General features: G+C 41.4%; 1 protein-coding gene across 1 annotated transcript; it reads left to right on the top strand.

Annotated features, from left to right (window-relative positions):
* Positions 1-7,969: 7,969 nt before the first annotated feature.
* On the top strand, positions 7,970-10,933 carry LOC148773455 (integrator complex subunit 6-like). The gene is made up of 4 exons (XM_088834307.1): positions 7,970-8,063; positions 9,635-9,760; positions 10,170-10,260; positions 10,631-10,933. Exons 1-4 carry the CDS (start codon positions 7,970-7,972, stop codon positions 10,662-10,664), a joined length of 345 nt encoding a protein of 114 aa, XP_088690433.1. The 3' UTR covers positions 10,665-10,933.
* Positions 10,934-23,764: the final 12,831 nt, after the last annotated feature.

Raw genomic sequence — 23,764 nt, 5'->3', positions numbered from 1 at the left:
CCAGAAAACAGAAGAGCTTTTTTCAACAGAAGGAACTGCCTTGGAAGTAACAGAGGGAGAAGCCTTGAGCCTCCTGCAAGAATGAGACTGAAAACCAGAGGCAGAGGCTTAAGTCCAAACCCTGAGAACACCAGAGATCTCCTGTTCCAGAGAACATTAATTCATAGGTACTCATCAAATGTCTCCATACGTACACTGAAACCAGGCACCACCCAAGGGTCAACAAGTTTCAGTGAAAGACATACCACGCAAACTATCCAGCAACACAGAAGAATAGCACTGAGCTTCAATATACAGGCTGCCCAAAGCCACTCAAAACCCATTGACATCTCACACTCATTACGGGACACTTCATTGCACGCCAGAGAGAAGAAATCCAGCTCCACCCACCAGAACATCGACACAAGCTTCCCTAACCAGGGAACCTTGACAAGTCACCCATCCAACCCCACACACAACGAGGTAACTACATAATAAAGAGAATTCCACAAACTGCCAGAAGACGGAAAGGCCACCCCGAACACAGCAATATAAGCAAGATGAAGAGGCAGAGAAATACCCAGCAAGTAAAGGAACAGGATGAATGCCCACCAACACAAACAAAAGAGGAAGATATAGGGAACCTACGGATAAGAAAGCCTTCCTCAGCAATCAATGCAAAGAAATACAGGAAAACAACAGAATAGGAAAAACAAGAGATCTTTTGAAGAAAATTAGAGATATCAAGGGAACATTTCATGCAAAGATAGGCTCAATAAAGGACAGAAATGGTATGGACCTAACAGAAGCAGATATTAAGAAGAGGTGGCAAGAATACACAGAAGAACTGTACAAAAAAGAGCTTCATGACGAAGATAATAACGATGGCGTGATCACTCACCTGGAGCCAGATATCTTGGAATGTGAAGTCAAGTGGGCCTTAGAGAGCATCACTACGAACAAAGCTAGTGGAGGTGATGGAATTCCGACTGAGCTATTTCAAATCCTGAAAGATGATGCTGTGAAAGTGCTGCACTCAATATGCCAGCAAATTTGGAAAACTCAGCAGTGGCCACAGGATTGGAAAAGGTCAGTCTTCATTCCAATCCGAAAGAGAGGCAATGCCAAAGAATGCTCAAAGTACCGCACAATTGCACTCATCTCGCACGCTAGTAAAGTCATGCTCAAAATTCTCCAAGCCAGGCTTCAGCAGTATGTGAACCATGAACTTCCAGATGTTCAAGCAGGTTTTAGAAAAGGCAGAGGCACCAGAGATCAAATTGCCAACATCCGCTGGATCATGGAGAAAGCAAGAGAGCTCCAGAAAAACGTCTATTTCTGCTTATTGACTATGCCAAAGCCTTTGACTGTGTGGATCACAATAAACTGTGGAACATTCTGAAAGAGATGGGAATCCCAGACCACCTGACCTGCCTCTTGAGAAACCTGTATGCAGGTCAGGAATCAACAGTTAGAACTGGACATGGGACAACAGACTGGTTCCAAATAGGAAAAGGAGTACGTCAAGGTTGTATATTGTCACCCTGCTTATTTAACTTATATGTAGAGTACATCATGAGGAACTCTCGGCTGGAAGAAGGACAAGCTGGAATCATGATTGCTGGGAGAAATATCAATAACCTCAGATATGCAGATGACACCACCCTTATGGCAGAAAGTGAAGAGGAACTCAAAAGCCTCTTGATGAAAGTGAAAGAGGAGAGTGAAAAGGTTGGCTTGAAGCTCAACATTCAGAAAACGAAGATCATGGCATCTGGTCCCATCACTTCATGGGAAATAGATGGAAAAACAGTGGAAACAGTGTCAGACTTTATTTTGGGGGGCTCCAAAATCACTGCAGATGCTGATTGCAACCAGGAAATTAAAAGACGCTTACTCCTTCGAAGGAAAGTTATGACCAACCTGCTGCTGCTGCTGCTGCTGCTGCTGCTAAGTCACTTCAGTCGTGTCCGACTCTGTGTGACCCCATAGACGGAAGCCCACCAGGCTCCCCCGTTCCTGGGATTCTCCAGGCAAGAACACTGGAGTGGGTTGCCATTTCCTTCTCCAATGTGTGAAAGTGGAAAGTGAAAAGTGAAAGTGAAGTCGCTCAGTCGTGTCCGACCCTTAGCGACCCCATGGACTGCAGCCTACCAGGCTCCTCCATCCATGGGATTTCTAGGCAACAGTACTGGAGTGGCCAACCTAGATAGCATATTAAAATTAGAGTCATTACTTTGCCAACAAAGGTCCGTCTAGTCAAGGCTATGGTTTTTCCCATGGTCATATATGGATGTGAGAGTTGGACTGTGAAGAAAGCTGATCGCCGAAGAATTGATGCTTTTGAACTGTGGTGCTGGAGAAGACTCTTGAGAGTCCCTTGGACTTCAAGGAGATCCAACCAGTCCATTCTAAAGGAGATCAATCCTGGGTGTTCATTGGAAGGACTGATGCTAAAGCTGAAACTCCAATACTTTGGCCACCGCATGCGACGAGTTGACTCACTGGAGAAGAGTCTGATGCTAGGAAGAATTGGGGGTGGGAGGAGACGGGGACGACAGAGATTGAGATGGCTGGATGGCATCACCGACTCGATGGATGTGAGTTTGAGTGAACTCCGGGAGTTGGTGATGGACAGGGAGGCCTGGCGTGCTGTGATTCATGGGGTCGCAAATAGTCGGACATGACTGAGCGACTGAACTGAACTGAAGGAAACAAAAGACTTGTACGTAGAAAACTATAAAACACTAGTTAAAGTAATCAAAGAGGACACTAATAGATGGAGAAATATACCATGTTCGTGGATTGGAAGAATAAATATTGTAAAAATGAGTATACTACCCAAAGTATACATTCAGTGCAATCCCTATCAAGTTACCAATGATGTTTTTCACAGAACTAGAACAAATAATCTCACAATTTGTATGGAAATATAAAAAACCTTGAATAGCCAAAGCAATCTTGAAGAAGAAGAATGGAATTGGAGGAATTAACCTGCCAGACTTCAGGCTCTACTACAAAGCCACAGTCATCAAGACAGTATGGTACTGGCATAAAGACAGAAATATAGATCAATGGAACAAAATAGAAAGCCCAGAGATAAATCCACGCACCCATGGACACCTTATCTTTGACAAAGGAGGCAAGAATATAAAATGGAGAAAAGACAGTCTCTTTAACAAGTGGTGCTGGGAAAACTGGTCAGCCACTTTTAAAAGAATGAAACTAGAACACTTCCTAACACCATACACCAAAATAAACTCAAAATGGATTAGAGAGCTAAATGACCAGATTCTATAAAACTCCTAGAGGAGAACGTAGGCAAAACACTCTCCGACATAAATCACAGCAGGATCCTCCATGACCCACCTCCCAGAATATTGGAAATAAAAGCAAAAATGAACAAATGGGACGTAATTAAGATCAAAAGTTTCTTCACAACAAAGGAAACTATAAGCAAGGTGAAAAGACAGCCTTCAGAATGGGAGAAAATAATAGCAAATGAAGCAACTGATAAAGGATTAATCTCCAAAATATACAAGCAGCTCCTGCAGCTCAATTCCAGAAAAATAAATGACCCAATCAAAAAATGGGCCAAAGAACTAAACAGACATTTCTCCAAAGAAGACATACAGATGGCTAACAAACACATGAAAAAATGCTCAGCATCCCTCATAATCAGAGAAATGCAAATCAAAACCACAATGAGATACCATTTCACACCAGTCAGAATGGCTGCTATCCAAAAGTCTACATGCAATAAATGCTGGAGAGGGTGTGGAGAGAAGGGAACCCTCTTACACTGTTGGTGGGAATGCAAACTAGTACAGCCACTATGGAGAACAGTGTGGAGATTCCTCAGAAAACTGGAAATAGAACTGCCATATGATCCAGCAATCGCACTCCTGGGCATACGCACCGAGGAAACCAGAATTGAAAGAGACACATGTACTCTAATGTTCATTGCAACACTGTTTATAATAGCCAGGACATGGAAGCAACCTAGATGTCCATCTGCAGATGAATGGATAAGAAAGCTTTGGTACATATACACAATGGAATATTTTTCAGCCATCAAAAAGAATGCATTTGAATCAGTTCTAATGAGGTGGATGAAACTGGAGCCTATTATACAGAGTGAAGTAAGCCAGAAAGAAAAATATCAATACAGTATACTAACGCATATATATGGAATTTAGAACGATGGTAACCTTAACCCTGTATCTGAGACTGCAAAAGAGACATAGGTATATAGAACAGTCTTTGGGACTCAGTGGGAGAGGGTGAAGGTGGGATGATTGGGAAGAACGGCATTGTAGCATGTATATTATCATATATGAAATGAATCACCAGTCCAGGTTCGACGCATGATACAGGATGCTTGGGGCTGCTGCACGGGGATGACCTGGAGGGAGGATATGGGGAAGAGGGAGGTGGGAGGGGGGTTCAAGAAGGGGAACACATGTACACCCAGGGCAGATTCATGTCAGTGTATGGCAAAACCAACCAATGTATTAATATAAGGTAATTTGCCTCCAATAACATTTAAAAAAATTTTTTTAAAAGCTATCTAGGTTGGTCATAACTTTCCTTCCAAGGAGTAAGCGTCTTTTAATTTCATGGTTGCAATCACCATCTGCAGTGATTTTGGAGCCTCCAAAAATAAAGTCTGACCCTGTTTCCACTGTTTCCCCATCTATTTCCCATGAAGTGATAGGACCAGATGCCATGACCTTAGTTTTCTGAACGTTGAGCTTTAAGCCAACTTTTTCACTCTCCTCTTTCACTTTCATCAAGAGGCTTTTGAGTTCCTCTTCACTTTCTGCCATAAGGGTGGTGTCATCTGCATATCTGAGGTTATTGATATTTCTCCCTGCAATCTTGATTCTAGCTGGTGCTTCTTCCAGCCCAGCATTTCTCATGATGTACTCTGCATATAAGTTAAATAAGTTAGGTCCTCCTAAATGGTTGGAGGACTCCTCAGGGATGCCTTCTGGATAATAAGGTTTTTCATTTTTTTTTTTATTCATAGTTTTACCAGATACAGGAGCACTCATTTTCTATTTCTTGTTTGGTAAATTTTGGCAAGCTTTATTTTTCCATAGGTATGTTTAGTTCATCTCAGTTTTTACATCTGAAATGAAGTCATTCATAGTATGCCCTCCATTAAGAAAACCTCTAATGGATCTATGGTATGTCTCCTTTTCATTCTTAGTATTGTTAATTTTTGGGTAAATGTAACCTAGATCAGTTTTACCTGAGGTTTCTCCGTGTTATTATTTTTGTTTTTCAAACATCGTATTTCTGACTGTTCTTTTACCATTTTTAAACTGGGCTTTGGAAATCAGCACATTCTAATGCCCTCTTTACCACAGTAATTGATTCAAGTATAATAATGTGAACTGAAAAGTCCAGTCACAGTAAATCTTCAGATTTCTACTGGGAATGCTAAGACAAGGACATACCTGTTTTTTCCTGCTAGATATGATTGAAGTAGCATGTAATTCAGGAGCCTCTGACATCCCAAATGGGATGAAAGTGTCATCAAATAAATCAGATGGGAATGATGGAAAAAGACTAGGCTCTTGAGGGCAAGCCTGGCGTAAAGCTAATCTTCAGGTGTGTGTTGAACTGTTGTATCATTTTAGCCAAAATGGGTGGAGTGTTCTGCTCCTGCAATTGAAAGCATCTATGCAAACCACATAGATAAACCACAGTGTTCACTGTGGAAAGGAAAAAGGAAAAAAAATAATTTGAAAATCACCAGTCATTCTAACAACTACTTTACTTATCTTTTTTGGCTGTGCTGAATTTTTCTTGCTATGAGGGCTTTTCTTTAGGTGCAGCAAGCCAGGGCTACTTTCTAGTTGCAATGCATGAACTTCTTATTGCGGTGGCTTCTTTTATTGCAGAGCACAGGCTTTAGGGCAAGTGGGCTTCAGTAGCTGGGAAGAGTGGGCTCAGTAGTTGTAGCTCCCAGGCTGTAGAGCACAGACTAAATAGTTGTGGCACACAAGTTGTTGCTCTGCTGCATGTGGGATCTTTCTGGACCAGGGATCAAGCTGCGTCTCTTGCATTGGCAGACAGATTCTTTACCACTGAGCCACCAGGGAAGCCCCAACAAAACCACTTTTAACATTAAATATTATGAAAGGCTGGAGTGTCATCATAAAAAGTCAGTGTTCTTTTTATACTGTTATCTCAGCTTTAAGAAATTCTGCCTACAAAAGCTCCCCTCTGGCACTGAAACTGCACAATGCAGAGACTGGAGAAAAGCTCTCAGAGAGGTGTTACTTTCTGCTTTTACATAAGCAGATCCAATGTGAGGTCCCAGGCAGGAGCATAAAGAAACCAAGGGAGTGATGAACTCCTCTGTTGGGCTTGGGGTCATGTTTGAGGATTGTTAAGCCTCCTGTGCTGGTCAGCATTCAACAATTTAGCCCAGGCTCTGACCTTCAGCAGTTTGGGTTCAAAATGCAATTTCTGTAGTTTCCTAGGGAATGATAATTCTCAGAAGGATGGAGTCACACTCTGAAACCTCACGTAGGATGGATTGATATATAAGCATATCAGTATTGGAGTGAGAAATGTAGTAGTAAGCAGACTGAAATTTATTTTCACTATTCAATCCTGTTTTCCTAGTTCCCTTTTAAAACATAGTTGAACACACCACATGGGGCCTTATTGTACTGATTTCAGTTACATTCACGTTCTTTTTGGCTGTTCTAAATGCTAACCACCTCCTTTACTCATCTCAACTCTTTCATAAGGCAGTACTCTTCCAAGTACAGAGATTTTGATTAACAGAGTTTATTTAAGGCTGACTGCTTTTGACCTGGGGGAAAGCTCCTCTACTGCCAAGACATCCCACCAATTACAGGAATCTGCAAATGCTGGTTCCTCCTTAACCCAAAATCTTTGCTTTGTTAATTTGTCCCTGGGTTTTTGCCAAAATTTTAGCATCTTGGAAGATAAAAATAAGTTAGTAAATGTAAAGCAATTAGAAGACAACCTGAAAGTGAAGTGGAAGTGTTAGTTGCTCAGTTGTGTCCGACTCTTTGCGACCCCATGGACTGTAGCCTGCCAGGCTCTTCTGTCCATGGAATTCTCCAGGCAAGAATACTGGAGTGGGTTGCCATTCCCTTTTCCAGGGGCTCTTCCCAACCCAGGGATAGAACCCTGGTCTCCTGCATTGCAGGCAGATTCTTTACCATCTGAGCCACCCTGGAAGCCCAGAAGAGAACCTAACCGGTATTAAATAAACCACGAAAATAACTTCCCCCTTTTGCAGTCCTCTTTAATGAGAAATGTAAATGGTTCAGAAAGATGTTTATCATGACTTTATTAAAATAGCAATGTTGCACATTCTCGAGTTTATCCTTGGGTGATAAGAACTTTAAGTTAGTATTTCATACCAGGACATCTCATCTTTATCTACTGCCAGCATTGAGTAGTGCCTGTCATGCAGCTCTGAGATTGACATTTGAACCTCTGTGTGATTGGAAGCGGGTGGATTGAATATTCCTACTACTCTTGCCTTCACCATCTACAAGTTTCAGTCTGTAAAGTTTCAGCCAATATTTGTTAGTGATGAGTTTAAATCAAATAGGGAAAAGAAATGGAATTATTTCTCCTAATAATGGTTGACAGAATGGTTTATATTTCCTCAAAGAGGTAATCATGAGTTTATTCAATCCTGGCTAATGAGATTCACTCATTCCACAAGCATCCTGATTAATCATGTACTGTGTTTGCCTCTGAACTGTGCTCATATTACCTTCCTCCTTTTTTCATTTTCACTGGACTAAAAACAGGTTGCTTTTCCTGAGAGTAACCTGTTGGCGCATGGTAACCTTGACCCATAATAAAATTCATATTAATGATACAAATGAATGTTATGTATACACACATTTATATATATGTAGACTGCAATTTTTAATGGTACTTTTTATCATTAATGGAGTATGTTTATTGAAGTTTTCAGGAAATGATGACTGATGAACCAGAGAAGTTTGCTGTAGAGCCTAAAAAACAAAAGAAACATCATGGAGAACCCAGGAGTCCTTCCTCATCTAAGAGGTCAAGTGTGGCATTGCTGTCAATGAAACAAGAAAGAGACGACAATCCCATCTTGGGGCCTCATTCTTGTCTATGAAAGATGGTGAGGATACTTATCCTCAATTCCTCTTTGTGATCTTACCCAGGAGAGTCTGCCTCTGCCTTCTCTACTCCATTGGAGCTAATCTCATTAGGGTCACCAGTTTTGGTTGACTACTGTCAATTTCTCAGCCACATTTTAAGAATAATTTTATTTATTTTTGGCTGTGCTGGGTCTTCATTGCTGTGCACAGCTTTCTCTAGTTGTGGTAAGGGAGGGCTACTCTCTAGTTGTGTGTGGGCTTCTCATTGCAGTGGCTTCTCTTGTGGAGCACAGGCTCTTGGTGTGGCACGTGGGCTCTAGAGCACAGGCACAATAGTTGTGGTGCATAGGCTCAGTTGCTCTGTGCCATGCGAGATCCTCCTGGACCAGGGATCGAACCTGTTTCTCCTGCATTTGCAGGCAGGTTGTTAACCACTGGACCACCAGAGAAACCTTGTCATCCACATTTGATACGTATGTTCAACCACTCCTTTACAGAAAGATTCTTTGATTCTTTTACTCTACAGTCTACTGTTTTTTTCTTCTTTATTGGATGCACTTTTTCATTCTTTTTTCTGCTTTTTTCCCTCCAAATATTCTCAAATCCCACCATTTTTCTCTATCCCTTAGCCCACACTGCTGAATTGCTCACCAAGCTACTACAGCATAATTTCTTCACCCATGTCCCTATTTTCCAACTTCCCTCTGCCAGCCCATTTTCTGACCTGCAGCCAAAGTGATCATGTCAACACAGAAATCAGGATGCATGCCACATCCATGCTGAAAACTCATCATCACTTTTACTAGGCACTCAGAGCACAGTCTGAACTGCTGACTCTGGTCCACTAGCTCTGCATGACCTGGCCCTGCCATCCTTTCCTAATGCGTGTCCTATTGTCTCCTCCTTGGTCTCTCTGCCTTTGTCCTCTGCTCTGTGGCCCCTGGCCAGTCCCCTCCCCGGGGCCCTGTGTATGCCCTTACCTCAGCCTGGAAGTCTTCCTATGTTTGTGCACAGGCTGGCTCTCTCCTCCTCCAGCTCCTGCTCTCTGTCCCATCCCAGCTTACTTCTTCCCTAACACAAATTCAAACTATAATTATTTCACTTGCTCATTTTGAACTTACTGACTTCTGAGAATTTTTCAGTTCTGAGATTTCTCCATGGTCTATTCTCCTACTATGAAATAAATAATTTTAGAAACCGAGGAGCACATGAATGTCCATGTAGGGTTGATGTAAGACACCTAATTGTAGTTCAATCTTTATATTAGGTTTCCAGAAGCCTCTGTCATTCACAGTATCCATGAAGAGGGGAGGGAAAGTGGTCATACCCCACTTGATGGCTTCTTCTCAAAATCTGGTTCACCAGAGCTTATGAATATGGTAAGAGATGGTATCCCACCCAACCAATTAGATGCTCTATCCAGTGACTTAACCAGCTTCAGCTGAGGTGGGCTGATTCACAAACCTTCTAGTAATGCCCTCTAGGAGGACTCATTACCAGCTGTCTCTCTACAGATGACCAAAAAGCCATTGCAATGTCTCCACTTGGAATGATGCCCCCAAAACCATCATTACGTCCAGAGGAAACCAGTGCTGATATAAAACATCAATTAAGGAAGGAAATTCGACAGTTTGGACAAAGTATGTTGTATAACAGTTTCTATCATACCATTGGAAGACTCTCATTCTGTGATTTAGAATAGATTGAACATATCTCTTAAGGCTCATTAGTTCCCAGAAATGGGCTTTCACATAATTTAGAATGATTCCTTTATAGTTTGACTAAAATGTTATAAAATAACATATTTTTCTCTTTGTTTTCCTTTTTTCTCTTTCTTTTCCTTTTTTACTCCTACTTGGTTATTGTTTACAAAAGTTTTATTATTAGTTATATTCAGTTGTCTTGATTTAAACATGAAAAATACATATATTGTGTAACATTCTAGTTTATGAAAAATGGTTAATGAGTTTATTGGATACACCAAGACTGAATTCTAACTCAACTTTATATTTGAGAACTACTGAAAGTTTATTTTTTAAATATTTTCAGAATATGAAAAAATCTTCAAATTGCTTAAAGAGCAAGGACCTCCAGAAGTAAGGAAACGATTTGTTGAATTTGCCATCAAGGAAGCAGCAAGGTGAGTGTAAAGAAGAACTCTCCATTGTTTTTAAGGAGTTGGGCCCAATGCAGTGCTTGGGTGAGACGTGGTTACAGCCCTGCCTGGTATTTCTCAGACCCGAGTCCTTTGTGAGAGTTAAAGTTGTCTCCATAGTTATTTAGGTTTATATTATCTGAGTCCATCTCATTCTTCCAAGCTCCTCTTCTCACCAGAGTTTGATTGGGCCTTGAACCTCAGTTGACATTCTATATTTGCTGGATTGTCTCTTACCATCAGTGTCCATTCATATTCTTTTGTAAAATTAAGCTCCTCTTTCTGTTCCCTACAGTGCTCCTTCATGATAGTTTCTTCGCATGTCTCTTGGTTAATGACTTGTCTCTATTTTCAGATTTAAAAGAGGGTACTTAATCAAGCACCTCTAGATAATACTAGAAAAAATATATTCTGACCATTTTCTCAACAAAGACACTTGCATTCCAAGCATATAATCCTGTTATCATCATGATCAATAAGAAATAATGAAGAAGATTGCTGTCTTCTGGAATGGAGTGGAATGTTGTTAAAGACTCTCAGCATGTATTTGGTTAACAAAATTGTCTCCAGAGGCTAAGAAAAAGCATTGGAAATTTAATGTTATAAATTTCTGTTAGTAAAAGCTGGGCATTTGCCCTAAGCATTTTATTTGAATGAATAATTTGTTGTTTGTCTTCTCACCTGAGGTGGGGGTGTTATTAAATCATCCAGTAAATACTGTTACAATTCTGGTTTCTTCAGCATGTCACCATGTGTAGCTGGTATTTATTACTGCACCCTTTCCCTATCCATTTCTTATTTTTTCTCCCGAGGCAGCACTGAGGCAAAACTCAGCTGGTTTTGGTGCTTGGCTTGATGGAGGACTCAAACCTCAGTTACAAAAGGGTCTGGACCATTAGATATCCTCCCAGAGTTGAGTTTTAATTTCTCATTAACTCTAATCACAAAATATGAAAGTACTAAGAAGAGCTCTAGACATTCTGCACATATCTTAGACCCTGTGTAGTTGCAACACAATTTCCTTTGATAGTCAGGTTCCATCATTCCATACTATAGAGGAACTCCATTTTTTTTTTTGATTTGGTTTGATTTTTTGTTCATTTACCTTTTTATTTTAAACCTCTTTATTTTATATTGGCATATAGCCAATTAACAATGTTGTGATAGTTTCAAGTGGACAGCAAAGGGACTCAGTCATAAAAACATATACATATATCCTTGTGTGCATGCATGCTAAGTTGCTTCAGTCATGTCCAACTCTTTGTGACCCTACACATAGCATGCCAGACTCCTCTGTCCATGGGATTCTCTAGGCAAGAATACTGAAGTGGATTGCCATGCCATCTTCCAGGGGATCTTCCTGACTCAGGGATCGAACCCACCTCTCCTGTGGCTCATGCATTGTGGGTGGATTCTTTACCACTGAGCCACCGGGGAAGCTCCATATATGTATCCATTCTCCCCGAAGGCCTATTTCATGATAACCCTCATTTAACAGGTTAGAGAACCAGTGTGAGAATTTTATCATTTTCTGAATATGTTTATACAGTTATACATTCTGAATCTAAGGAAATAAGCAGAGGGTAGATTCAGGGACTAACCACTGAGATGGACATGAGGTAAAACCACATTGATTCCACAACTTATGTAAGCCCAAACATCAGTGTTAGTTCAGAGCTGGTATTGAATAATCTCTTAGAATTCTGATGACTTGAAGTTCCAACTTTGCACAGCCTCCTTGTCACTGGCCACAGGTCCATTTGGAGAAAGTTGGGACAGTGATATTTGGCAGTGTAGCATGACCTTGCTCAAGGGCAAGCTGCAGTCATGGTGATCAACAGAGAAGACCCATCACAGAGCTCTTCACAGATGCCTAGGCTCCCCTTGGAAATCAGTATACCACTGCCTTGGTGAAAGTTGTGTTCTTTGGATATCCTGAGGTGAACGAGCACATATTATGTGATAACTTCACTCTAATGTTCCAGTCTTCCTAAACCTTTGGATGTCTCACTCTGCAGTGTGTCAGGGAAGTTCCTGCATTTCTCTGAGTCCTCTGGGGCTTTTTCAATCAACAAACTACAATGGAGTAAATGTTCATGTACCTCCCAAGAAAATGTCAAAACCCTAACCTCTAATGTGATGGTATCTGGAGGTGGGACCTTTGGGAGGTGATTGGGTCACAAGGGTGGAGCCATCATGAATGGAATTACTAACCTTATAAAAGAGACCCTGGAGAGCTCCCTTCCCCCTTCCAACACATGGGAACTATAGTGAGAAGTGGGCCTTCTATGAACCTGGACGTGGACTTTGACCAGACAAGCTGCTGCTGCCTTGATCTTGGGCTTTGGGAGCTCCAGACCTGTGATGTTTGTTGTGCAAGCTATCCAGCCTCTTATATTTTACTAGAGCATCCTGAATAGACTGAGGCACCAGCTTCACAAACTCTGAGAGGCTTTCTTAACCCCGACACCAAAACATTTAATCCAGAGTCTCAGGTTAATAAGCCCATATATGAAAACTTTGGTCTGACTAAACTGTATTTTCCTTCTACCTCCACCTCACTGTAAAGAACTATTTACACATGAATTCCACAGAATTCTGCCTGTACACATTTTGAAATTTATGTAGTTCCTTTGGCAAATTCTGTACCTCTGCAAGGGTCACACTTTACATCATACTTGGTGGCCTGTGGGAGTTTGAGGCTTCTCACAGGATTTTGAAGGAAAGAGAGATGGTGGATGCAATTTTTGAGGAAGATCAGCCGTGCCCTGCAAGGCTGCTCCTTCAGGCCAGAGGATCACTGATTCTTCAAGCAAAGGAAAAGTCACCTCTGACAGAAGTTTTGCTTCTACTGGCAAATCACCTCACAGAATTTAGGGGTTCCAATATCCGGTTTCATCAGAGTCTGTGCCTGAGTCCCATTCCCCTTTTTGGGGTCCCATTCATTTCTAACTAGTGCCCTAAGATTAACGGAGGAGATCTTGAGAACTTGAGAATTCAGTTTGTGTTGTAGTTCAGCCAACCATAGCATTAGACTTCGGGTTTGGTTTTCCCACCTCTTGGCCCTGGGGCTATAAGAGATTACAGTAATTAGTAGAAACTTTCGAGTCCTTTATGTAGATCTTCAAATGAGACTTTAAGGACCTGAGCATATTTTTTTTCTTCCCTAAATTATCCAGCAGATTTAGAAGCAGCTGGTTATCTCCATTACACTCCTTATTTTGACTGAAATGGTCACAAATAGCATCTACTTACTCACTTGTACCTTTGCCTTTCATAGGGACTTGATTATAGGTATCCAAATATGGTAATTTGAGAAACCCCTTTGCTACTTATTGCAATGGACTACCAGTCCCCTTTAAACTCAGGATAAAAAGTTACTAATGACTTTAATCTGATTAAAGAAGGAATTCCAGAAACACAGAACAATCTCAAAGAATTCACCCTTAATGTCTTCTCTAGAACCTCTTTCAATACCAAAATCTAAGTCAGGCTTCAGCTAGAAAAGGAGAACCAGTAGGAGGTGTGTGTGTGTGTGTGTGTGTGTGCGCATGCATGCATGCGTGTGTGGTATGGATTCATCACAGAGAACTGACTTATGCAATGGTAGGAGCTTGTTCAGCCATCTCCATAAAACTGTTGTCTCTTCATCTGATGCTGAAGCAGCTCAGACATTCAGGAAGAAAGGTCACAGCCAGGCTGAACCCCACATATATGAGCTAGAACTCCCCACAAAGATTTAATTAAGACACATATCTTTTCCTTTGCTCTGACCTTGGGAAAGAGGATACTTTGAAGAAACCTGAGCCTGGCAGAACTCAAGCACTTTCCTCCTTTCTCAGCTTAGGTGTCTCCTCCTCAGAAAGGCCTCCCCTGACTACCAAATTCACAGTACCATTCACTTGTTTTCCTCCTCTTCACCTGACTTCAACTTTTTTTCAGAGTACTTGACAGAAGCTCTGGTTGTCTGGTGTCTTTATCTCCCAACTGGAAAGTAAGATCCGTGAGCGAGTGTTGGTTCACTGTGATTTCACACCTAGATAAGTACCTGGTATTTTGAAAATATCTAATAAACTTTAAATGAGCTATTTTTTAAATCCTCACAATAAGCCTAACAGGTCAATGCTGTCATGACCCTCAGATGACATAAGAGGATGTGGAAACATTAAGAGGTTAGCTAAGTAGCCCAGGGCACGAGCACATCAGGGTTTCCCTGGATCTATGACTCATTGCGCAGCTCTGTCTTGAGCTCGAGCTTCTTCCTCTCCTCCTCGGGTAGTGTTGCCCTCAGACTGCAGGCTTAGGCTTCCCTGGTCCACAGCATCCCATTGGTCCCTGTTTGTCATGTGACCCTGGATACATCACACGCTCTGCTCACCTTCCTTCCCTGACAGGAGCACCCAGGGGAGGGAGGACCTAGGTGTCATCTGCCTCAGCCCTTCAGCTCTGATGACTCTAAGTAACTGCTGTCCCGTCAGGCTGGGTGAAACTTCTCTCATTCAGTTAATCTCTGGCTCATAGAATCTGTTTTCTCTGTCCCCCAAATTAGATCACTATTTATAGAATCTGTTTTCTCTGTCCCCCAAATTAGATCACTAATCATCAGTGAATGACCCACCTTGAACTTCTCTCTGTCCCAGGCCTTGTTGCCTTTCCTAGGTACTGGGTCATGACCATTTCTGGCCTGGGAGAACGCTGACTGATAACATATTAATAATACATGCCAGGATTGGCTGTGGCTTCTTAACCTTCATGCTCACCTCAACCCGGCAGTATCTCTTGAGTCAGGGCCATGATTTACACTTAAGTCCTCCAGGGTTCATGTCATTGCCCAAGGTCAGGAGAACTGGTTGTCAGCTGAAGCCAGACTTATACCCCAGTGTCTTCACTCCACACACACACATACATACACACACACATATATTCTTTTTCAGATTCTTTTCCATTATAGGTTATTATAAGATATTGAATAGAGTTCCCTGTGCTATACGGTAGGTCCTTGTTTCTTATTATTTTATATATAGTATCAACCCACTCCAGTGTTCTTGCCTGGAGAATCCCAGGGACGGGGGAGCCTGTTGGGCTGCCGTCTGTGGGGTCGCACAGAGTCGGACACGACTGAAGTGACTTAGCAGCAGCAGCAGCAATGTTAAAAAAAAAAAAATTGCCCCTGGGAGAAACTTAGAATGCCAACTCAACTAGAAACACCTTTCCCAGGCAAATTAGGAACCTTTTGAAGATCATCATTTAGAACCAGAGTCCTGACAGGACCTAACTTCTAACGGAATATTTTGAGTTGCAAATAGGTAATGTATCCCTTTAACTGCTAAGCATTACAACCTCTTCAAGGAAGGCCTGATAAGGGACATACATATACCTATGGCTGATTCATGTTGATGCTTAGCAGAAGCCACGACTGAAGTGACTTAGCAGCAGCAGCAGCAGCAGTAGCAGCAGCAGTGTGTATATGTTAATCCCAAACTCCTAACTTAAACCCTCCTGCTCCCCTGCCACCACTATCACTTTGGTAACCATTAGTTTGTTTTTGATGTCTATTTGTTTTGTAAATAAGTTCATTTATATAATTTTTAGATTCCACATATAATTGATCAAACATGATTTGTCTTTGTACTTACTTCACTTAGTATGATATATGATAACCTCTAGGCCCATTCATGATGCTGCAAATGGCATTATTTCATTTTTATGGCTGAATAATATTCCATTATTATAAATATGTAGATAATGGAATAATGTATATATATACATATATACATACCACATCTTCTTTATCCATTCATCTGTCGATGGACAGATTAGGTTGCTTCCATGTCTTGTGTGCGAGCTAAGTCACTTCAGTCATGTCTGACTCTTTGTGATCCTATGGACTGTAACCTACCAGGCTCCTCTGTCCATGGAATTCTCCAGGAAGAATACTGGAGTAGGTTACCATGCCCTCCTCTAGGGCTTCCATGTCTTAGCTATTATAAATTACACTACAATAAACACTGGGGTGCATGTGTCTTTTCGTTTTGTTTTTATTTTTATTGGAGGCTAATTATTTTACAATATTATATTGGTTGGTTTTGCCATACATTGATATGAATCTGCCCCGGGTGTACATGAGTTCCCCTTCCTGAACCCCCCTCCCACCTCCCTCCTCCCCTTATCCTCCCTCTGGGTCATCCCCGCACACCAGCCCCGAGCATCCTGTAACATGCATCGACCCTGAACTGGCGATTTGTTTCACATATGATAATATACATGTTTCAATGCCATTCTCCCAAATCATCCCACCCTCACCCTCTCCCACAGAGTCCCAAAGACTGTTCTATACACCTGTGTCTCTTTTGCTGTCTCATATACAGGGTTACTGGGAAAACTGGTCAGCCACTTGTAAAAGAATGAAACTAGAACACTTCCTAACACCATACACAAAAAGAAACTCAAAATGGATTAAAGATCTAAATGTAAGACCAGAAACTATAAAACTCCTAGAGGAGAACATTGTCAAAACACTCACCAACATAAATCACAGCAGGATCCTCCATGACCCACCTCCCAGAATATTGGAAATAAAAGCAAAAATAAACAAATGGGACCTAATTAAAATCAAAAGCTTCTGCACAGCAAAGGAAACCATAAGCAAGGTGAAAAGACAGCCTTCAGAATGGGAGAAAATAATAGCAAATGAAACAACTGACAAAGAATTAACCTATAAAATATACAAGCAGCTCCTGCAGCATGTGTCTTTTTGAAGTATGGTTTTCTTCAGATATATGCCCAGGAGTGAGATTACTAAATCATATGGTAGCTTAATTGTTAGTTTTGTAAGGAACCTCCATACTGTTTTCCATAGCGGCTGCACCAATTTACATTCCCACCAACAGTGTAGGAGGGTTCCCTTTTCTCTACACTCTCTTCAGAATTGTTATTTGTAGACTTTTTGATGATGGCCATTCTAACTGGTGTGGGAATGCACACCTCAAACCTCATCATAGGTTTGATTTGCATTTCTCCGATAATTGGAGACATTGAATATCTTTTCATGTGTGTATTGGCCATCTGTATGTCTTCTTTGGAGAAATGTCTACTAAGATCATCAGTCCAGTTTTTTATTGGATTGGATATTTTAGGGGTGGTATTGAGCTGTATTAACTGTTATATATTTTGTAAATTAATCCCTATCAGTTGCATCATTTGCAAATATTCTCTTCCATTCTATAGGTTGTCTTTTCATTTTGTCTATGATTTTCTTTGCTGTGCAAAAGCTTTTAAGTTTAATTACAATGTTTATCTTAAGTACAGCAGAATTTATGTGTTAAATAAAATTGTCATAGCAGTAAAAAGTATTAAAATGAGATTGTTAGAGTATTAATGGAAAAAGCCATATCACTGTTGACACAGTAATTTAAAAGGGATTGCTTCACTGCCTTTATAATTTTAAAAATATGTTTGTTAAACATCCTGTCAGAAGAGAGTCATCTTCAGTATTACAGATACCTGTACTGTTGTGTTAAGATTCACCTGTACTTTGGAATCTTCATGAAACATACTTTCTTTTGGAATACATTTCATTGCTAAGATAGTTTAAACATTGCTTTCACCTCAATATATAAATACTATTGTTTTGCTTGTTTTTCTTTCAGTGCCACCAAAATAAAACTTATTTTGCATTAAATAAATCCCACCACAGCAGTAATCATGTTAGAGATTGATTAAATAACCAGAAGACTGGAATCTTGAAGGGCACATTGAGAATCCTGCCTACCACTCAAGCCAGAAGTGGATAGCTGCATCAGTCCAGTCCACTTTGGGACAGCCTGGAAGGACATGGTGAAGGGTAATCCTCCCAGGGAAGAACTTTGAGCAGTGCACTTGTCGTTCCTTCTGCCATGAGAGATGGCCACAAGTATGAGTGCATAGCTATGCCTAGGTCATGTCCATTTCATTGGCCGAGGGGTTGAGGGCTTTGAGGATACGTAGTTGAACATTTGGGACAAGGAGGTCCAAGGGAAAAGTATGTGGATACACCTGTCCAAATGGATACATGATATGAAGATACTTGTGTCTTGTGAGAATTCTCCGTAAATAAGCTTACCAGAGCAGAATTTTAATAATCTGATGGATAGGGTATTCATCATCTAGACATCAATCAGCTTCCTCCTCCAGCATTCAGGTCATCACCCAGTGGGTTCAAGAACCAAGTGGCCAAGGTGGCAGGGATGGAGATTATGCTTGAAGTAATTCTAGAAAGCAGTTTGTTTTTTCTGCCATAGTCGATTCATAGGTCTTGAAATCAAGGGGTAGCGCTGGAAGTGCCTCCTCTCACCGCTGCTGCTGTTGCTGCTAAGTTGCTTCAGTCATGTCTGACTCTGTGCAACCCCATAGACGGCAGCCCGCCAGGCTCCCCCATCCCTTGGATTCTCCAGGCAAGAACACCGGAGTGGGTTGCCATTTCCTTCTCCAAGGCATGAAAGTGAAAAATGAAAGTGAAGTCTCTCAGTTGTGTCCGAATCTTAGCGACCCCATGGACTGCAACCCACCAGGCTCCACTGTCCATGGGATTTTCCAGACAAGAGTCCTGGAGTAGGGTGCCTCCTCTCACTACTTATCCCTAAAATGCTTCCCATCCTGTTACTTTGTTTTAGTGAACCAGAGATCTTAGTCCACTAAGGAACATAACAGTGATGACATTGATATGGAATTCAAACTGTCAGCTAGCCATTTTGGTCCCCTCATCCCTTTCAATCAAGAGGCGAAGAAGGGGATCCCCTAAAGACCAGGGTAATGGAACCTGACAATGAAAGGGTTTGGGGGTTCCTACTATACAAAGGGCTAAAGGAGTATACCCAACATTGCTAAAGAGCTGAGCACTCACGTCTTCTGATTAAAGTTTATGGAAAACGATAACCCATTGAAGGCAAGACATCTAGCCCAGACCCTTCAACAATTAAGATTTAATCATTCTACAAGGCAAAGAACCATGACCAACTGTAGGGCTGCCTCCGGGCAAAAGGAATAAGAAATGAGTAGTGAAAGAGAGCAGTTATAATACCAGCTAAAACTATTGGACCTGCTGCCAGGACTGTACATTTAGCTTAATGTGTTAATAACATTCCCCTCGTCAGGTAGGAGGACAAAGACAGACAGCAAGCTATACTTTCACCGGAAGTTCTTAGGGCAATAGCCCAGCTTTTACTGACAGAGAACCATAAAATTGAAAGGCTCCACTGCTTTTTTTCTTAGCCTCTAGAAGGGCAGTTTTCTTGACAACAATATTTTAAGATGCTTCAGCAGCATCTCATCCCACCATGCAGCATAGAAAATGTGCACTTGCTTCTCTGTTCTTTGCAAGAACACAGTTATCTATTTTTCTTGTGATTAACATTTTTTGCTCCGGCGGTCGGATTCAACTTTTTCTAGGACTTTTTCAAGTTGCTGAATTAAGACCACTCTTTTAAACCTGAAAATAAAGAGGCATTGAATTAACCAGAAGATATTTAAGCATCTATGATGTGTAAGGCACAGTAATAGATAGAAAATAGAGCTTACAATCTACATGGGAACAGAAAACATATCCTAATGGAAAGATACGGTCTAGGAAAATACCAAGAGAGGCAATCAAGGGCTCAGGCCCACCGCAGACTATAGTGAGCTTAGAAGGCCCCGTGGATGAGTTAGACTAAAATAATAGTCATCGAATGCCAATGGAAATAGCATAAGCTATAATTGAGGACCAGGGTTTGGCATAAACAAGGCAAGGCCTGTTCCTGCCCCTGTTCAGCATTGGGCAGAACTGCATTAAAAAAGCTGAGGAGTTCTTTTTATACTCACCTTGCAGCTTCCTTGATGGTAAATTCAACAAATTGTTTCTTGACTGCTAAGAGGTCCTTGTACTTCTTCAAACAAAGTGAAAATTCTTTCAAAATCTGAAGATATTTAAAAAAATAAGTATTTCTAAAGAGATGAGAATAGTGCATCTACCACTTCAGCAACCATTCTTCATGGGCTACAATGTTACACTCTATTTCACAGTGTTACACATGCCTTTCCAATGATGAATTATAACACCTGTACATCTCTACTAAGGAAACTACTGTAAACATTAATCATGCAAAACAAAAAAAAATTAAGAAGGGTATTAGGAATTTTTAGACAAACTATCGTAAATTATGTAAAAACTCAATTCAATCAAAAGATGAGTTCAAACAACTAAATCGAGCAACTTCCCATGGTTTTATTAACAGATATTCTTTCACTACTTACTTCGTCCAAACTTCCGAACTCCTTTCATTAATTGATATTTTATATCATAGTTAATTTTCTGTGCCATAGCAGGACTCATCTGTGATTTATTTGGCACAGTTCCCTTTGAAGACATTTCTGTGGCTTTGGAGTCACCTGCAGAGACACTGCAGTTCTTGGTTCCTTCTACGAGTGCATTATTCCCAGATTTGTGAACGGCCCATCTTTCTTGAGACTAGTGAAATCATCAGACAGGGAATCCACTTGGTTGAGTGGGATACCATCTCCTGCCATATTCATAAGCTCCAGTGAAGCACATTTTGAAAAGAAGCCTCCAGGTGGAGTTTGATTATTTTCCATCTTCTTCTCATGAACATTGTGTGTGACAGTAGCAACTGGAAACCAAATTAAGAGATTGAGCTGTGAGTTAGATGCATCTTACCACCCCCACAGGACATCCCTGTGCACTGCAGTTTTGAAGAAATTATTTCATAAAGCAAGGGGATGTTCCAAGTGGAAATAGATCCCCCAAATAGGACTGAGCAAGGAGCATACAGTAGATCACTTCTTCTCTCTTGACACTCTCAATACATACAGTAATGTATCTGAACAGTTCAACTACTATGAAAACATTCATAGAGCCCAGGCACTCATGATTTAATGTCTCCTCAATGCTCTTTATGAGTTGAAAAGCTGAAAATCTCACTCTATGTCAAGATGTCTGATATCCACAGTCTATCACCTCAAATCCCTGCCAGTACATGATCCTCCTTATCCATCTTTTCTGTCTCAGAAAAGTGAATTTCTTTTTACTCCAGGTCTGACATCTCTCCTCCATTGACTCATCATCCTCTGTGCTGGCCACCATGCCAGGAGCTAGGGGGCAGCCTCCAACAGCACACAGAGAAACAATCCCCGCCCTTATGGAATGTCCATGCTCATGGGGAGGCCAGGCAGGAAGTGTACTATAATCCAGAAAAATAATTACAGTTCAAATTCGTGTTTGGGGAGAAGCAAACAGGGAGGGACAGAGAGCAGGAGGGGGAGCCCCAGTGGATCACGAGGTCAGACAGATACTTCTGAGCAGGTGTCCTTTGGGCAGAGGCTGGAGGAGGAGGGAGAGCCGGCCTGTGCCCATGCAGAGGACACGTGTTAGGAGAGGATGGTGGGCCCAGGTCGTGCAGAGCTGGTGGACCGGAGTCAGGAGCTCAGATTGTACGCTGAGTGCCGAGGAAAGGTAATGAGGTGTTTTCAGCATGGATGTGGCGTGATCTGATTTCTGTGTTGATATGACCACTCTGGCTGCAGGTCAGAAAATGAGTTAGATGAGGTTGGAAAGTAGAAAAATAAAAAGCTATTGGAGTATCTTGGTAACATGATCGCAGCATAGATCAGAGGAACGGAGAGTAATGGTGGGGTGTGAGATTTATACTCGGTATCAAATTGCTGAACTTGCTAAGGGATATAAGTGAAAGAATAATAAACGAATAAGAATCTCGAGTGAATCTGAATGTTTTAGTCTGAACTACTGGGTAGACCAAGTGTGTGCAGGTATTAAGAAACTGCTTGCAAGAATGAAGTGTGGCCAAACTTTCCTGATTCTAGTTCAGTGACCTCACATTGGTAGCCTGACCTAGGCCATGGTGGGACGACTTATAATACAGATATCTGCAAACTTTAAATACTAGGACTTCTAAACCCTTCCATATCCCCTATACCTGTGAATAACAGATTGTTACACATTTATGTACATTATACCTGATGGATGGTATTATTAGCTGAGATAATAAAAGTAGAGCATTTTTGGAGAGGGAAAAGGTCAGAAAATCAAACATGTAGAAGCAGTTGAATTTTAGATATCTAGTATTAATAGATACTCAATGGAAATATCATGTAGGCAGTTACATATGAGTCTGAAGTTCAGGAGCAAGTTGTGGTCTAGAGGAATAAAGGTAAGAATTTTTGTAGTGTGTGAGAGTTGGACTGTGAAGAAAGCTGATCGCCGAAGAATTGATGCTTTTGAACTGTGGTGTTGGAGAAGACTCTTGAGAGTCCCTTGTACCACAAGGAGATCCAACCAGTCCATTCTAAGGGAGATTGATCCTGGGTGTTCATTAGAAGGACTGATGCTAAAGCTGAAACTGCAATACTTTGGCCACCTCATGCGACGAGCTGACTCACTGGAAAAGACTCTGATGCTGGGAAAGGTTGGGGGCGGGAGGAGAAGGGGACGACCGAGAATGAGATGGCTGGATGGCATCACCGACTCTGTGGACATGAGTTTGAGTGAACTCCGGGAGTTGGTGATGGACAGGGAGGCCTGGCGTGCTGTGATTCATGGGGTCGCGGAGAGTCGGACACGACTGAGCGACTGAACTGAACTGAAATGAACTGAACTGAATCATATTTAAAGCTGTAAGACGGCATGGGATCATCTACAGAGATGGTGGATTGAAGAGAAAGGAGCCCAATATTCAGCTTTGGGTCTCTGCAGTACTTAGAGGTGGGAAAGAAGACAGAAAAGGAAGGAAAAAAATAAGTCACTAATAAAAGGGCAAAGAATCTGCGAGAATGTGGTGTCCGAGGACACTAAAAATTTTCCCTGGAAGAGGGAATGAACAACTGTATCACATACTGCTGAGAAATTAATGCCAAAGTGTAGCAGACACTGGTGACTTTGACACTGTTTCATTGGAGTACCATAAGAAGGAGCCAGACTGCACTTAGTTAGAGCATGAACAAAGTGTGAACACAGGAAGAACGTGAGCAGATCTGTCCTCTTATTTAGCCCTTCATCTCCTTCTGCCTCAAGAACCTGCTTTATTAACTCTTGCAGCAACTCCAAATGATTGGAACTAGCTAGTGCCTTGCTCCTCTACTTGCAAATATGCTCATATCTGTCCATCCTGCAAGGACATAACTATAAGCTTCTTTTGACATGACTAAACTCCAGAGATAGAGTTCCCCACTCCTTGATTGCTTAGCCATGGTGACATACTTCACCTTTTCTTAGATGATGAGTGGCCCTTGTGCTCTCCAGGATGTTTCATTTGTTTTTGATGCCCTGCTTTGAATTTAACTGCTTCATCACCCTTCATTTTCTGAAAAACATCAGTGGACATATTCCATTAAAGACAAAATGCAGTCACAGGCTTCATATGCATATACAGCCATGCATTTATATCATTAAAAGAAGTTTTGATCATGGGTCAAAGATTTACTGTCACTCAACACACACTCT

Source organism: Moschus berezovskii, chromosome X (assembly GCF_049115385.1).
Source record: "Moschus berezovskii isolate FMDL1 chromosome X, NW_MosBer_1.0, whole genome shotgun sequence".
In the NCBI taxonomy this organism is placed as follows: Eukaryota; Metazoa; Chordata; class Mammalia; order Artiodactyla; family Moschidae; genus Moschus; species Moschus berezovskii.
Note: the sequence above shows the minus strand (reverse complement) of the source record. Positions and strands in the feature narration are given on the sequence as shown.

What these genes read in the sequence shown, in the direction of transcription:
- LOC148773455 (XM_088834307.1), top strand. Translation starts at nt 7,970, where the DNA reads ATGACTGATGAACCAGAGAAGTTTGCTGTAGAGCCTAAAAAACAAAAG. An exon ending in TTCCTCATCTAAGAGGTCAA is followed by an intron (nt 8,064 to 9,634) that starts GTGTGGCATTGC and finishes GTCTCTCTACAG; the next exon opens with ATGACCAAAAAGCCATTGCA. An exon ending in AATTCGACAGTTTGGACAAA is followed by an intron (nt 9,761 to 10,169) that starts GTATGTTGTATA and finishes AAATATTTTCAG; the next exon opens with AATATGAAAAAATCTTCAAA.